General features: G+C 40.1%; 1 protein-coding gene across 4 annotated transcripts; it reads left to right on the top strand.

The window, feature by feature from the left end:
- The first annotated feature begins 286 nt into the window (after positions 1–286).
- On the top strand, positions 287–14,079 carry preb (prolactin regulatory element binding). Of its 4 annotated transcripts, none has more exons than XM_035608513.2 (10): positions 287–542; positions 1,093–1,162; positions 3,157–3,346; positions 6,893–7,091; positions 9,144–9,397; positions 10,360–10,440; positions 11,846–11,973; positions 12,072–12,245; positions 12,952–13,024; positions 13,123–14,079. In XM_035608513.2, the coding sequence occupies exons 3-10, from the start codon at positions 3,212–3,214 to the stop codon at positions 13,459–13,461; spliced, it is 1,383 nt and encodes a 460-aa protein (XP_035464406.2). In that variant the 5' UTR covers positions 287–542; positions 1,093–1,162; positions 3,157–3,211; the 3' UTR covers positions 13,462–14,079. The 4 variants fall into 4 exon arrangements, with proteins under 4 accessions (XP_035464406.2, XP_035464405.2, XP_035464408.2 ...); XM_035608515.2 differs by lacking the exon at positions 1,093–1,162 and having other exon boundaries at positions 289–542; positions 13,196–13,282; positions 13,367–14,079; XM_035608514.2 differs by lacking the exon at positions 1,093–1,162 and having other exon boundaries at positions 291–542; positions 13,123–13,282; positions 13,367–14,079.
- The last annotated feature ends 1,029 nt before the right edge of the window (positions 14,080–15,108 follow it).

Consider the following 15,108-nt stretch of genomic DNA (forward strand, 5'->3'; position numbering starts at 1 on the left):
ATATTTATTTTCCATTGGTATAGTCACAGAGACTTGAAATATTTATTTTCCATTGGGATAGGAAGTCTATTCCATTATTTGAAAGAGACAGGGCTCATGTTTATTTATTCATTCAATGATTTATTTTTATTTGTTGATTTGGTTTTTGTAAGTTTTGGTCTATTTATTGGGTCGATAACGCTGGTTCATACTCCAACTTAGTAGGTGGCGGTAAAGCACCCTAACGCTGGTTGCCACCCTCCAGAAAAACAAAGGAAAAGAAGAAGAATACGCAAATCTACTTCCTGCAGAACTGAACGGCGCTGCCATTTTCAATTCGGTATCCAGTTCACGTAGTACATCCACGGATGACGCCAGATCGCAGGGCACGCTACCGTACGTTGCTGACGTGTAGGTAGGGAAGTGGATGTTTAGCTGTTAGCCTTTAGCTCGTCCTCGTCACCATAAGCATTTGTTAGTGGCAGCTCACTACGAAATCACCTGTGGCAGTACGTAGCTATCTGACAAACAGCCAGGCAGGACTTCCTGGAGCAGCTGCACAGGTAGGTGCTTCTAAACCTTCTAAACACATGACCGACAACAAGCTAGTAGGCTAGAAGTCTACAATGCTAACTGAGGCTATACTGTCCCCCACCGATGTTTTCTCACATCTCTCCTGAATCGAGCTTGCGGCTGTGGCGGAGCAGAAGTCAGCTAGTTGTGACCAGCAGGTTCTATGCAGTTCAGGTCTATTTTAGACTTCATAAACCACACTATACACCTTCAGGTCAGACATTCAGAGTATACCCCGGGTTAAGTGCAAACTCTGTTCTCCGTGCAATAAATCTGCATAATTTTCTCATGTAATTTAGTATGTTGTCAATCGTTTTGAGTCTTGTTGTGTTCCGTGTTGTATATACAGGAAATTTGTATGTGCTTTTGTTCATGTTTCCCTGTACTTGTGTTGTTGTTTTTATTCTGTTCTCCTGACTGCAAGATAGAGAGACCCCCTAGGTTCAGATGAGAACTGTGTAATCCTTACCCACAGTTTTCTTAATCCGTACCCACCGTTTTGTAAATTGTGCGTGTGCATTTCACCACTTTTTTCTTCAGCAAACAAGGAATTCATTACAGAACAATTTGATGGCAATCGGAGCCGACGGGACAGTCTAAAACGCATAAGGTGAAAAAAGGCTTAATGTCATTTAATGTGCCAAAGCAGCGATCAATGATCACCAAATTTAGCACAGGTATGTCTTGTCATGAACACAAACACCTGTCAAAATAAAAATCAAACCAAAGTCCTATGAAAATGGACAATATTTTTACAGCTGGGTGTTTGGTTTGGACCAAGTTGTGCAGACACAGACGTAGGTAGATAAGAAGAACCAGTTTTTTTGTTGTAATGAATGAGCACAGGCAGGGCAACACTGATCACCATGGATTCTTTTTTTTGTCTCACCTGAACCTAGGGGGTTCAGTAGCAAGACAAGTTTACGATCTGGGATAAATAAAGTACTGAACTGAACTGAGCCGTTAGTTGACATGCTGGAAACATGTTTGATATTTTTGCATGACAAATGTTTTTAAAGTAGTTTTTCCGAATAGCTGATTCATTTAAACTGTCCTAACTAGTTGTGTTTTGGACATGCAGCACTGTGATTCCAGATGTCGATTGTTTGATTTTAATAGTTGATGTTACAGGAACTTAACATCATTGATTCCATCGTACAGATACCATCATCATGTTCATGTCACACAGTTGTCAAAGCGTTCTTTTTTGCAGTTTAGGAATCTGTCAAAGATCAGCACGTTTTTATCCAAAAGGAACATAGAAATTGTTAAACATGCTTTCATGTCCTCTTGTTTGGATTATTGTAACTCTATTCAGATGCCTGTGCCAACAGAATTTGCATAAATGTGTCAGAATTCTCACCAAAGCCACTAAAAGAGAGCACATCACTCTCATTTTAGCTTATCTTGGTTGGCTTCCAGTATATTTTAGAATTAATTAGATATTATTGTTTACTTTAAGGCCCACTATGAAGTATATTTCAAACTCTTGATACCATATCTGCCCAGTGGTCATTACCTGAGTTTGTCGGTGAAGGCCTTGCTCACCATTTCACAGTCCGGGCCTAGGGTGACTAGGCCTTTTCTGTAACCGCCCCCACTCTTTAGAATAATTTACCTGAGGAGATCCATCTTGCAAGCTAGTTATCCTCTTAAAGACACTTTTTTAAGTGTGTTTACTCTGGACTTTGGGTATGAATTCACCTTTACCTTTTTAAAACTTTTTAACCTTTTACTGTACAATCTTTTTCCTGGCCCTGATCTTACTGACTATTTTTTATAAATGTAAAGTGTTTCACTTTGTTTTGTTTGAACATAGGGATGCACCAAAATGAAAATTGAAATGCTTCGCTGAAGGCCGAATAATACAGAAAATTTGTTTTTAATTTATTTTGCCAATTTTTTCATCATTGTATAAATGAAATAGCCTAAATGTGCTTTTTACTTTTTTGTATTGATTTTCAAGGAAAAAAATCAATCACAAAAGTACAATTTACAAATATTTTTATAACACAAAACATTTTTTTTCACATTCCAGCAGACATTATACCAACAAAGCACAATATAACTTAAAATATATATATTTGAACATAATAAAATAAAATACTATTAGTTTGATTTCACTCTGTGGTCTGTTTCAGCCTCTCTGGTTTGAGGACGCGTTAGTACTGCTGCTTATCTCCCTTGTTAGCTGCTCAAATTGGGCGAGTAAAGAGTATGGTGTTAGTTTAGTTTCAAAACTCACACTCAAATAATATTTCCTTTAGCTGGGATTTGGTTGATTAATAATGTCTGGACACTTGATATGAAACATTTATGAAAACAGTTGTAGCGCTCTGCATTCATTACACTAGTGTCATTTGTGTGTGGAGTACTTTAAAGTGACAGGAATGCAGTCACAGGATTTGTTGTAAACCATTCGCTGTCTGCAAAATTACGCATTGTGAATCCACATTATGTGGCGTCGTCAACCTTACTTGATAACCTTGCTGATGTGTGCTTAAGCAACACAACCTAACATAGCTGTTTGAGACGTGAAGCCTCCTCTGTGCACACCCAGCAGATGAATGTCAGAAACAAACTAACATGCTCTGTTTTCTACAGGTGGGGTTGAATACAGCAGCTTTATGAACAAGTGTGACTGACCTGCCCAGCAACAATGGGGAAGAAGAGGGTCCCAGATGTGTACAGAGCCCCTTTTCCCTTATACTCTATTAAAGTTGACCCTAAAACAGGTCTGGTGATCACAGCAGGAGGAGGAGGTGCCTCTAAGACGGGCATAAGGAATGCTGTGGTAAGTACCCAGGATCAACTTTTTTAGCGATCCAACTGTTGTTTTGATATAATACTACATTGGCTCCAAGAGCTCAGCAACACATTGCAACTCAAGAAAAAACAAGAACATGAAGGAAACAGCTTCACCATGTGTATTACAGTGTTTCCCCACACATACATTTTAGTTGGGTGAGTTGCCCATTAGCAGCAGTTAAAGTATATTTGAAGACCTGATGTAGCATTTTTTTTATCCCAGAGAGAACTATGCCCTTTTTGATCAGTTAACCAGTGGACAATCTTCCCTCCCTATACCCCTCCCCTACCTGTGTTCGTTCTGCTGTCGTGAGACATTCTACTGATCAATACTTTTACAATGGCACATGCTTGCAGAGAGACATAGAGAGGGATGTTGGCTGTTATTACATTACAGGACACACGGACAGAGGACATTTTACCACTGTCCTCTGTTTGAGTTTAACCTACAACCGATTTAACTTATGGTTAACAAAGGAACTTGGGGTTGACAAACCCTGGTGGTCTGACTTTAAATGGTGCTATGACAATGGATGTTGGTCTATTGAGTGGGTGTTAACATAACCGTACAGGTGTATGTGGGCGCGCATGAGCAGGGCGTGTACGGCAGTGCAAGCCAGTGATTGATTCTGAGGGGATACAAAGAGTTGAAAGAAACTTTAATGGTGAAATGTGACACTGGCAGCCAACAAAGCCAGGAAGGCTTCCTGGCAACACATTGCCAACTGAGTAAATTCGTGAGAAAAGTGTGTTTGTCATATGTACTCCAGTAGCCAACCGTGGGGTCTGGCACTGAGCCTTCAACATCGCATGAATGTCAGAATGTTTTGGGGTTATTTTTTTAAGATGTGCAGCTGAATTAACACGCTGCACAACAAGCTCCGACACACAGCTCCAATACACACACACACACACACACACACACACACACACACACACACACACACTTTATTGTCAGCACCACAGACGGTAAAAAGATCTGACACATATCCAATGTACACACACACACTTTCATCGTCACAATACAAGTTAAAAAGCTCTGACAGCGCACAACGGCTCCGACACGGCGTCGGCACACACACACAGGCACATACGCACACACAATCTACGCCAGCAATGTATTGCCTCAAACTCCACAAAAATCCAAAAATTGTAAAACATGACACGGTGTTACGGTGTGAGTACACAGGCGTTTGATAGAACTTGTAAATTATTCACCAGATGCTTTAGCTTCTAAATGGCCTAACTACGGTGTCCCTCACACTTCGTGCTTACTGACCCTTCTCCATGTCAGTGGCCTTCTGGAAGGCTTAGGGCGATGTTCTTTTGTCCCGCCCACTACAATAGCAAAATATGATTGGCTGATTTACCCGTCACTTACTAAATGAACACAAGCTCCGGACTTCTGTCCCTATCATGAAGTCCTTACCAATGAGTGAGCGAGCTGTAACCTTTATCTGCACAGAGACAACAACATCTAATTCTGATTGGATAACTGCAGTTTCAAGGTTTACGTCACTTACACTGTCATTTCTGAAGCAAACTTCATTGAAAAATAGCCAAAAATTAGAATTAAAAGACAATTATTATTAATGGAAATATTTTAAATATGATTTTTAAAATGCTGATATTTTGGGCCTTCTCTGAAGTCTGAGAAATCCCTAAGGGTTCCCCACTGATCTACTCAATCTTGATTAGTTGCTAATATGAATAATATGAAAGGATACGTAGGCTTCAATATGTGAAAATAAGGGGATGGTTCGAAGGTGTGTCACAATCCTGGGATAGTTTGAGCCAGGAAGTATTCAACCATTGGACCTACAAAACAAACAGCTGCTTTCAGTTGCTGTTTGTATGTTTTTCTGCATTTAGTTTTGTCTTCAGTAACTGTTGAGTTTAGATCCAGTGATTGACTTGGCCACTGAAGAATGTCCTATTTATTTGCTAAGAGAAAGTCTTGGGTTGCTTTAGCAGTATTTTTTTAGGTCATTATCCAACTCCACTGTGAAGTCCATCATTTTGTCAGTCTTGCAGCGTTTAGTTGAATCTAAGCAGTATGTATCCCTCTACACCCCCGAATTCACTCTACTACTTCCATCAGCAGCCACATCATCAATAAACACCAGTTACCCAGTTCCTCTGGCAGCCATACATGCCCATGCTGTAACACCATGTTTGACAGCTGATATGCTTCAGATCATTAGTTGTTCCTTTCCTTCTCCATACTTTTCTCTTCCCATTATTTTAGTACAAGTTAATCTTGGTTTAATCTGTCCAAAGACTAAAATACTTCCTTGGTAGCACCAATGCACCTGATATTTAGCTGGTCTGTCTGTGTGTAGCATTATGTTTTTTTCCCATTACCACAGAAGAATACCACGGTCTGAGCCAATCAGAGGCAGAGAAGGGGCAGGCCTTCGTCTCTGATCCTGGTGTTGTTCTTCGATGAATGTGGGACCTGGGAAAAATAAATCAGGCATAGTTGGGGATGGGCATCGAAATCCAGTATTAAACGGGCCCTAAACAATATGCTGTACATAGTGAGCTTTGTTACTTCTTTTCTCTGACAGGCTTTATGTTAGTCCCATCACTCAACACACAACATCATGTACTTTATAATAGTTATTTGTTCAAAATACTGCTGTTCTGTGTTCAACAATGTTCAACAATGTACTGTGTACAGTCCGATTTGTCCATTCTACTCCTCAATGCTTCGAGTCAGAAATTATAATAACATTTAACACTGTTAATATGTTTAATATAGCCAAAGACAAGCTACCATCTACAAAGTTTAGATCCCAAATCATCCTCATGAAAAAACACTTTTATTTCTGTTAACTGATTTACATAATGTGTTAAGAAATTACCAATGTATATGGGAACTGTCAAGAAAAGGTATAATAGGTGTATTATTGCGGTGCCAAAAGGCGCAGCGAAATTATGTGCTGGTGCATCTAAATTAAAAAGTTAGGTGCAACAATGTAGAAAAGTTAGTCTGGAGTACTGCCGTAGTATCGATAAGCTCCAACGTTATGGGTGCTGCTAACTGTATTGAAAAAAGAAAAAATTCATCTACATTGGTGGAAAGCCACTTCCTTTCTAACTTACATGATGTCTGTTTTAAAGCATGCGTTTTTGTGCATTGTACCATGGAGTACTCCTCTGTTTAACTGATTTAATGGGTTCTATCTTGGCCCATCCTTCCACCAAATTTTCTGGAAATCCATTCTATAGTTTATGCCTCCATATTTTTAACCACACTTTCTGTGCACTTGTTTTAACCCTGTAAAAAGTTTGTAAAATCACTGACGATAGGAGCACTAAGGTCCACGAACAGACTTTTTATACACTTATTTTCTTAAACGTTGGTGTGTTGACCTTTCCGAGCCACCGTAGGATACAGCAGAACAGAAAATAACATGGTTCCATAATCCATGTTTATTGTAAAAGAAACACTTGGAAGTTCTCTCATTATCAATACAGATCATGTTCAGTCTACATGTATGAATGGAAATGTGAATTTGTATTTCAGCACTTCCTTGATCTACAGCTGGTGGGAGAACACCAGTATAGTGCCAGCCTTCTTCACTGTCATGACACTGACACACGAGCCACCATGAACATGGCTGTAGGTGATGGTGTAATTGCAGCAGGACAGGATGGGACCTGCAGCCTGATGAGGTTTCAACTCTGCACACAGACAGACGGAAGCAAAGCTGCAGCGAAAGAGGGTGAGGCTTACTGCTGCAGTCTGAAATATACCTTCTGTCATGAAATATGCTGCATATATCACACTGACTGATATATGACAGGGTCATTTTCAAGTATATACAGGTATGTGTGCACTTAGCTGAAAAAATATGCTTTTTTAATGTGCATGTACTAGCCAAGTTAAATTTAAATTTAGGTATGATGAATAAAGGAGTTCTTTGTCTTCAAATTTCTACAACAATTTGTTCTCACTTGTAGGACAGTCGGCTTCTCACAGGGATGTTTTCAGACATCCTCCAGCTGAAGAGGGGACTTTATCACAGAGCTTGTCTCAGTGTGGCTGTCTGTGTGTTGCCTGGCTTCACTGAGCCTAACAGCAGTGATCCTGGATAGCTGGTGTTATGCAGCTGCTGATTGACCCATGGAAAGAGTATCTGATTATATTAAACAGCAATATAGTATTAAAGGTGCAGACAATTTAGTATTAAACCCACAATGTAGTATTGGACCCATAAGCAGACTCAGAGACAACTGTGGAAGTAAAAGGGAATTTTATTATGACAGTTAAATGATGGAAGGCAGGGGCTGCACAGTGGTGTAGTGGTTAGTGTTGTCGCGTTGCCTCACAACAAGAAAGTTCTTGGTTTGCATCTCAGTTCAGACCAACCAGGGCCTTTCTGTGTGGATGTTCTCCCTGTGTATGCGTGGGTTCTCTCCGGTTTCCTCCCACAGTGCAAAGACATGCAGAATGGGGTAAAGTTAATTGGAGACTCTAATTGAGCTGTGAATGTGCGTGTGAATGGTTGTTTGTCTCTGGATGTTGGCCCTGTGATACGCTAGAAACCTGTTCAGGGTGAATCCCACCTCCTGCCCAATGTCAGCTGGGATTGGCTCCGACCCCCTCCACACCGTAAAGGATAAAGCGTTATAGATAATGGATGGATGGTGTTGAGGAATTTTCGTATATCCTCCCTGAGAAACTGTTAAGACGAGTCTTCTCAGGCACCAAGCAAGATCATCTCATCTATGGCAAGCCAAAACAATCATTGAGCTGATGTCTCACTCGAGGTGTCATAGTCGCGGGGAGATGATGACATTACTCTAAACTAAATACACCAAAGAGACCAGGGATAGGGAGACTATCTTGGGACAATGAACACTGTGAACTTGTTGATCTGTGTAGTGACCGGAAGTCTCCTCAATATTGAGCTCTTATAATAAGTACTTCTGCTTAAGACATCCACGGTTTCCGTCTTCCTGATTCAACATCCCCTCCATCAATTATTCCATTTTAGCTGAGTCTGGCGAACAGGACTCTAAATTATTCCATTTCAGATGGTAGGCAGGCAGGTTGAGTTGGACTGGTAGTGTGGAGTCTGTACGAGGCTTGCTATTCCCCTCGCTTTTTTCTGTCACATTCATACAGAGCTGCTATTTACCGCGCTTCGTCTTTCACATTCATACACTGCCAGAACAGCCGTCAGGGGTAATTTATGCATATGATCTGCTTTTCAGGGGAATCGTGCAAATTGTGGGGAAGGTTCTGAGCAGATCCCAGATGCCGTAATGACTGTAATAATCTTGTGCATTCATTACAACCAACAGATCATTTTTTAATGGAGAGAGAACCAGCTTATTTACGGTATTTAACAGAGCATTTGCGGTAAAGGTGGTAGCACGAGCAATCTGTCTAAACATTTTTATGTCTCTTTTTCTGACTTCATACACTCACTTGTTTGTTTTTTTGGGATAGCCTCATTGGTGCAAAAAAATCGTGATTCAGATCGCGGATCGTGATTCTCTACCATAAAATTGTCAAAAGATCTTTTGGCCAGATCGGCCACCCCTAATTTAGGGTTTAGTGTCATGCAAACTGGGGAAAGTGGGGATCGAACTGCCAACATTCTGGTTAGTGGACAACCTTGTGTTACTCCTGAGCCACAGCCTCCCCGGTTATTTTCCGTTTTTCCTCCTGCTGAATTAAGTACTATGAATATGTTATTTACTCATCCCCCATGTATTTCCCAACCGGATTAATTTTTATTGAGTAAAAGTTTGTGTTGTCTGTGCAGGAGGGAACAGTGTGCTGCAGGGTAGTGCCAGGCGACGAGCTGGGAAAGGAGACAAAGGTGGACAGGATGGAGCTGCAGCCTCTGGAGATTTGTCCAATATTAAGAACGAGACAACTCGCATCTCTGTGACTGGTTTGGCTGAAGTGCAGTCAGACCTGAACCCTCAGGACCCGCTGCAGAAGGTTGTCCGCTTCAGTCCTGACCTGAGCCTTCTGCTGACAGGAGGCACAGATGGACACATTCGAGTCTGGGAGGTAAACACAGTCTAGTTGTACTTCGCACTTAAAATGAAAAGCAACACTCAATCATAGCTGTACACACCAGAGACATAGGAGTTATGCATATAGGTTCTGGAGCATGTACTGTGTAAGTCTTGTTACATTTGGGAGGTGGGGTCTGTGCTTTTGAACGAGAGGATAGATGTAAAGTGGATGTTGGCACTTGAGCCAGCTGGTAGAAGTGAGCCTTACTCCTTTCTGTCCTTCAGTTTTATCATACTACAGCATTCTTTACACTGATTCAACACTACAAAAGCCCTTCCTAGTGCTGAAACCATTAGGGAGAATTCCATTAGTAAGATTTTCTAATTAAAAATTAATAGCAGAAGTAATTTACAAGGATTAGATGGTTGGAGGTGAACCTCACTTTTCATTATTAGATCATCTTGAAATCTATTGCAGATAGGTCTGAAAATTCTGATTTCTACCACCATCAATCATCCAGTTTTGAGCCTCTTTCCTCTTGATTAACTTTCCTTTTACTAAAATAGTTAATTGCTGGGTTATGGGGATGTAATGACTTTGTTTGACAGTTTCATAAGGTGACATGGTTATAGGGTGACAACATAAGCTCACAACATAAGATAAATTGTCACTGTTTCATAAACCTTTGTAAATCTCCATTAGCTTTTGCTGACTCACTAGCCTGCAACATTGGAACTGACTATACTATACTGAATCATTTTAATATGTTAATTATTGTGGTATGTAGGAGTTTAGGGTTGTTTTGACTGATGTAAAGCTGCTTTTCTGGGATTTCAGATATCAGCCAAGTAACTGGTGAACACAAGTTTAGGTATAAGGAAGGATGGCAAAAACTGCAAAAATACAAAGAGGACCTATCGTGATCACTCTAATATTGTTTACATTGATAAGTACATGTATGTAATGTGCACTGTTGTTTTGAACTTGATTGATTGTTCTTGAATCTTGTACAGTTTCCATCCCTGAAGAAAAAGTTTGACTTCAAAGCACATGAAGGGGAGATTGAAGACCTGGATATGAGTCCTGGAAAAAAGGTGAAACCTTGACACCTTTAGGGATGTATATTTAGTGTAAGCTCTAAATAGGGACGGACTGGGACTAGAAAATGGCCCTGGACTTTTTCCATCAGACCAGCCCATCACCCCCCAGCCCACCTTGTTATATAATGCCATTACCAGTTTGATCACTTTAACCTTTAAACTTTAGTTACTTTCTCATCAGGGTTACCTTCCTGGCTATTGCAGGCCAATGAACAACAAATAATTACAGGGGGTAGTTATTGGGTAGTGATTGTACCCAATTGTATGCCTGCTTAAATGCACTGAATAAGTAAAAGGGATGAAATCAGCATTATCCAACCAAATTCTAACTAAATCTCAATTTTTTTGATGTAATGAATACAGAATATACATTCATTACACACATCTCATTTCTAAATGTATTTTAAACATAGACCTTCAATCAGTTTGCTAGAACACATTAACCAATATCAGATAATACAAAGTGAACCATTTATGCACTATACCACACAACACTGCAACACAACTTTACATCAGTTTGCATTCAATTACTATTTATGACTCACTGTATTGTAATCAATGAATTCTGTGCTCCGATAACCCCTTTCTTCCATAATATTATCTAATACTTACACACAGCTGCTATAACCATATTTAAAGTTGTGCTTAAAAACACTGAGCTAAAAAAGCTTCACCAACCTGTGTTTGTTCTCACGATCTGACTGATCTACTGCTTCACTAACAGGGGGGAACTCTTCATCCACCTCTAGCTTCAACTGCATCTGTTGCTTTCATCCTCTCTTTTTAGAAAAAGCTTCTTATATCCACTTACTTCAAGTCTGGTCAATAGTGACTTGTCTTGCTAGTTACTTCCAGATGCAAACAGCAACAAGTAATTGGTGTGCTCTCTCCCTCGCTCTCTCGTGCAAAATGTGAATGTCCCCAGTAGATCGAGGTAGATCAGCTGATTAAATTACATACAGAGGACCCAAAAGCCCCTTTATTTTTTTTATCAATAATATTCATTGATTTTCAATGGTTTCAGTGCATGGCTGAAATGAAGGATGAATAGATCTGGATCTATTCATATAACCCAGGTCTAACAATGCCTATGGTGGAGAGAGGGGCACTGAGGGAAATGTTCGTCTGCATTGCCGCTAGAAAAGTAGAATTTTTCAAAACTTTCAACCACCAACAAAGCAACTGCAGCACAATTCAGTTCAGATTGACATCAGCCCATTCATAGGTGCATAATCACAGTGGACTGGCTACGCATTTGTGGGCTGCTCAAGCAAAAATAAAAAATAGGCCAGGGTTTCTCCTGGTGCTCCCGATGGCCAGCCCGTCTATGGCTCTAAATAATGACAGGTACAGTATAATGATTAATCAGTAATGATTGACATGTTGTGTTCTCATGCAGCACCTGGTGACTGTTGGTCGGGACTTTGCCTGCAGTGTATGGAGTGGCAACCAATTGGCTATGAGTCTGAAATGGCATGAAACCCTTCCTCAAATGGCCGAGAAGACTTATCGATATATGGCTTGCAGGTTTCGTCTTATGTGAAAGTGCACCCCAGCTGTTCACCTCATCATATCCATGTGGATGATGTGACAGTGACTACACATGGCCGAATTTTCTGTTTCAGGTTTGGAAAAGTAGAGGACCAGAAAGAGGCCCTAAGGTGTTACACAGTGCAGATCCCCCATAAAAGAGACAGAAGACCACCTCCCTGCTACCTCACCAAGTGGGACGGCAAGAACTTCCTGCCCATGCTCACAGCTCCCTGTGGCACTGAGGTCATCTCCAGTCTGGCTGTCAGGTAACTGATCATTTTATAAAATTTTAATCATAGGCGCCTGAGCGATGGAGCAAGTGGAGCAAATTCTTCCGAATTATTCAATTGGGTGGTGTATTATGCTTTTGCTTCCACTTGTTGTCTTTCTAGAAATAAACTTGTCATCTCAAAGTCCCAACAGTCAGGTGATTATATTTGAGCAGCTTATTCTAATGATCATTTTACTATTTCCAGCAACTGACAAGTAACAAATCACATATTTTTGGACCAAACTTTGAGTTGATCCAGTCCAACCTGTGACAGACAGACAGACTGACTGACTGACAGAGCTTTTTTTCAAACAGTCAAACGTTCAGTGGTGGAAAGTTACTTATTTATACTTGAAGGATACATATTAAGCCATTTTTCACTATTTCGAATATTTTCTTGAGCTACTAATAAAGTGTTTCTGACATAGCAAAAGGATAAAATACTCTGTCCTAGGAGCCCTGTTCAGAGTGGTCTGTTTCAGTGCATGTTGCTTTAAATGCTCATGAGCCGCTGCTCACCCCTCCCCCTTCTTCTGCTTAACTGACAGCAAAATCACTGGGCCTTTAAGGGCAACTAGATTTTACTTAAATAAATAACAGCCTTCACCTGACCAGGCAAGTAGAAAAAGTTCATGCTAAAGGGTTTCCGGTTGCACCGTAAGTAAAGTGTCACATTTTTTAACATTTGTTGTCTTTGACAGTGACTCTGGAACATTTCTTGGCCTTGGAACTGTAACAGGATCAGTAGCCATCTACATCTCTTTCTCCCTTCAGGTAAAGACGGTGTAGACACATCTTAAACTAACAGGTGCTTAAATTGACCAAGCACCGCTGTTGTATGACGATAACTTGCTCGTATTTTGTGTGTGTAGAAGTTGTATTACGTACAAGAGTCCCATGGCATTGTCGTAACAGACCTGGCCTTCCTGCCTGACTCGTTTAAAGGCAAAAACATCAATGGGAGCAATGAAAAAGCCATGTTGAGTGTAGCTGTGGACAGCCGCTGTCAAGTACATGCCGTCCCCAACCGAAGTAAGTCCAGTGAGCACACTAAGACCACGTGTCATAACTCCAAACCCTCCAAGTCCACCTTTGTCCCTTTGTTTTGTCCTCCAGGGTCTTTTCCTATCTGGCTGGTGCTGTTCTGCTGTGGCCTCATGGTTGTGGGAGTCATCTTCCTCCTACAGTACCTCTTTCCAGGATTTATTTAAATCATGCAAAGGCTGAAGGAGCATGGTCACTGCTTCACATGGCCTGTCAACATCAGCGGTCTTCAGTCCAACATACAAACTTCCCAGTGTTGAACTACAACTCTCTGCTGAGCCGGTGAAACAGCTTCTATGGCGCCCTGGTGTTGTCGGCCCTCAGCTCTTTCTCAAGGTTGTTCCACTCAGACATGTAAACCCAGTGGAAACACACCTTTACCATCTGTGGGATTTTACTTGCTTTGAATTCATTATTCTTAATCTTTTTTGGATTCATGTTAGAGATTTGAAGGACTCAGGCTCATGAATGTTTAATGAGTTGATAATTTTATTGACATATTTAAGGAAAAATGTAAAAATATAAAAATGATTGGCACATAATGTGTCGGATTTTATTATTTTTTTCCTGTACACAAACACTTTTAAACCGCCATTCTCTTTGAATAACTGTTTCACTTAGTGAAACTTATCCATTAAGAAAACATTTCTACACAAAGTTTCAAAATCCTCCACAAATGTAAAATCATTTGATATTATTACAAAGAGATGTGGGGAAATATAATGAAAGCAAACAAGAACCAGAAAGTCTGAACTTAATCAAAAATAAATGCATTTTTACTAGAACGAAAGCTGAATATGTCCTTTCTTTTGTGAAGATAATGCCATGTTCAACATTAATGTTTAGTCTACAAATCAGCAGATGTTCAAAAATCTAAATGAAATTTTAAAAGGATCCCTATACTTTTAACTATAATAAACTATTCATTAATTTGGTGAAATGATGGAAGAAAAAATATTAATAAGAAAGATAGCTTCATGATCTCTCTCAATCCACTGTGGTGAAAGGAGTGCCCCATTCACAGCAGGTGTGAGATATCCTTCCACAATCTAATAAAAGGCTCCCTACACTGTTATTAAGTACTTTGTACTATAATTTTGTCTTTTTAACACAATTGCACCTAATCACACTACAAATGTGAAGATCATTGATTTTTGCTGTTGTACTCTACCCAACGAGAGGCTTTGTACTAAGGAGCTGCCTGACACAAATTTGTTATAGGGTGACACAGCTTGCTGTTAGTACTGTGAGTCTAATTTGAGATAGAATGTGAGTTTTCCCATTGTTACATTGAAAGAATGAGCTCACTTTGATTGAGGAGTTGGTAGTTTACAAAAAATAATCTGAATACTCTTGGATTACTCCATTATCGATCACTCAAAGCACTTTTTTAGTACTTCACATTCACCCCACACATTCATAAACGCTGCACCTTTTCTGTCACGTTCATACACAGCAGTCACAGCGGTTAGAGGCAATATTGGGTGTAAGTGTCTTCCCAAGGAGACATTGGCATGTGGACTCGGGAAAACAAAAAAATTAAATGCTTTACAAATGCAAGTTAGCTAATGAGTTTATATCAGCATTAGTGTGCTAATTAGCGAATCCTTAATGCGGCAGACACGAGCTGATGAGAACTGTGGTGAAAATTGTTCACACTAAATTCAAGATGAAGTGTTTCTTATGACTATTGGCACCCCCCTTGACAATTCATTTTTATATTGCCATAATTTCAAGGATGTATTCAAAATATACAGTCTCATGTAATTATTGACAATGTAACTATAATGTAATTCCTCATTTATTCAAACGTG

This window comes from Scophthalmus maximus, chromosome 10 (assembly GCF_022379125.1).
Source record: "Scophthalmus maximus strain ysfricsl-2021 chromosome 10, ASM2237912v1, whole genome shotgun sequence".
In the NCBI taxonomy this organism is placed as follows: domain Eukaryota; kingdom Metazoa; phylum Chordata; class Actinopteri; order Pleuronectiformes; family Scophthalmidae; genus Scophthalmus; species Scophthalmus maximus.

What these genes read in the sequence shown, in the direction of transcription:
- preb (XM_035608513.2), top strand. Translation starts at nt 3,212, where the DNA reads ATGGGGAAGAAGAGGGTCCCAGATGTGTACAGAGCCCCTTTTCCCTTA. An exon ending in CAAAGCTGCAGCGAAAGAGG is followed by an intron (nt 7,092 to 9,143) that starts GTGAGGCTTACT and finishes TTGTCTGTGCAG; the next exon opens with GAGGGAACAGTGTGCTGCAG. An exon ending in ACATCTCTTTCTCCCTTCAG is followed by an intron (nt 13,025 to 13,122) that starts GTAAAGACGGTG and finishes TTGTGTGTGTAG; the next exon opens with AAGTTGTATTACGTACAAGA.